The sequence below is a fragment of the Pundamilia nyererei genome, unplaced genomic scaffold (assembly GCF_000239375.1).
Source record: "Pundamilia nyererei isolate P.nyererei 1_Seehausen unplaced genomic scaffold, PunNye1.0 scaffold00030, whole genome shotgun sequence".
NCBI classification, from domain to species: Eukaryota; Metazoa; Chordata; class Actinopteri; order Cichliformes; family Cichlidae; genus Pundamilia; species Pundamilia nyererei.
In genome coordinates this window covers 4141975-4143873 of record NW_005187431.1, presented here as the reverse complement: position 1 = coordinate 4143873, position 1899 = coordinate 4141975, and the positions used below count along the sequence as shown (strand labels likewise).

General features: G+C 44.1%; 1 protein-coding gene across 1 annotated transcript in view; it reads right to left on the bottom strand.

Annotated features, from left to right (window-relative positions):
• LOC102199532 (sodium-dependent neutral amino acid transporter B(0)AT1-like) overlaps positions 1-1899 on the bottom strand; it is a 6720-nt gene that overhangs the window by 3146 nt on the left and 1675 nt on the right. The window contains exons 2-4 of the mRNA XM_013909730.1: positions 1325-1465; positions 1096-1233; positions 824-1005 (exon numbers count right to left, since the gene is read on the bottom strand). Coding sequence (XP_013765184.1) covers positions 824-1005; positions 1096-1233; positions 1325-1465 — 461 coding nt within the window. The remainder of the gene's footprint in view (positions 1-823; positions 1006-1095; positions 1234-1324; positions 1466-1899) is intronic.

Here is a 1899-nt window from a genome sequence, read left to right as displayed (position 1 = left end):
CTAGAGCAGTTCACAGCTGAATGTGAAGCAGCAGGAATGAGAATCAGCACTTTGAAATGAGAGGCCACGGATTTCAGCTGGAAAAGTGAGCAGTGCCCACTCTAAGTCAGGGACGAATTACTGCACCAGGTGGAGGAAGTTAAGTATCTCGGGGTCTTGTTCACGAGTGAGGGGAGCGAGGGATTAACAAATGGCTCTGACGTGGATGTGGACGCTGCGCCGGACTGTTGTGGTGAAGAGAAAGCTGAGTGTAAAAGCGAAGCTGATGATTTACTGGTCGATCTACATCCCCTACCCTCACCTAAGGTCACGAGCTCTGGGTAATGACGGAAAGAATGAGATTGTGGGTACAAGCTGGAGACATGAGCTTTCCCCAAAGGGTGACTGGTCTCTCTCCCTTAGTGATAATGTGAGGAGCTCAGTCATTTGAGACGGGCACAGAGTAGAGCTGCCACTCCTCCACATCGAAAGGAGCCAGTTGAGGAGGTTCGGGCATCTGACTAGGATGCCTCCAGGGGCCACCTGGGTGAGGTTTCCTGGCATTTCTTTCTGGACCCCGGCCCTTGGGCAGACCCAAGACATGTTGGAAAGGTTACATCTCTCAGCTGGACCAGAATTGTGTTGCACTTCCCCAGATAAGGAGGAGATGCCTAAGGAGATGGAGATCTGGGCTTTTCTGCTCAGGGTACTGTCCCTACGACCAGGCCCCAGATAAGCAGAAGAAAACTGATGGATGGATGGAGGGATGGATACTCACGTTAATGAATAAAATAGGAACATTGGCAGAGTAAAGAGTGATCATTTTATTTAAGGTTCTACAAACCTTGCCTGAAGTACTGATCCCTCGTATGCAGCAGATACAAACAACTGTCCAGGCAGCTAACAGACATATTATAATGGGCCACTGGAGTCCTCCAGAGTCTGCTATTGAGTTAGAAGCATTCAGAGTGACTCTGTAAAAGTAGTAGTCCACCGTGGAGCTCTGCTGGCATTCTGGTATAAATCCTAAAGTGGGAAAAAAAACAAACACTCTTAAACATAGCAAAACAGATGCTATGATTTGTGTGTGGGGGATGAAAATCAGTGTATAAATACCTGTCCTGTTTTCATTGAGAGGACAATTAGTCCAAGGCAATGGATCTTGAAAGGAATTGAAGAAATACCACATGATCCACGCAATTAAGGTGTTGTAGTACAGGGCAACCATAAAGGACACTAACATGGAGCCAATACCTGAGGGACAGCATTAATCATCTATCATCACAATCACTAAAAACCACACACTGGGTATTTTTGGTTTTTTTGCAGGGACCATTTTACTTACCAACACCTGTCAGATATGGGCTGATGGCCCGCCACACTCCCACACTGCCTTTTCTAAGGCGCTGCCCAATAGCAAACTCTAGCAGTAAGAGAGGCATTCCTTCTAGCACCAGCAGAATTAGGTAAGGAATCAAAAATGCACCTGCAAATATATTTAAGTAGGTTAGAGATTGTTGGTATATCATTAACAGGTGAAAGTAACACACAACTGTTTTCAAGCACAGAATTCTGGGGAACAACTAATGCCATGACAGACATACACGACTGTGGGTGTAAGTCATGCACATGAATGTTTTATTCCCAAATCAGTGCTTTATTAACTGAATTAGCCTGTGCTATATGAATAAATCTAAACTGCCTCTAACCATTCACGCGAACAAACAACGGCCAGGTTCTCTTAGAAAATTTAAATACCACCACTAATACTGTTACTACTACTAATCGTCTTATTAAAATTACTTATCATTGCTGGATGTCATCATTTAATGTCTAATTTCTTTGCTTTTTTTTCTTAACCACAGTGGTTTTCTCATTTCGGTCTAACCGACCATGAGATGTTTTCTTGTTTTTCTTGTA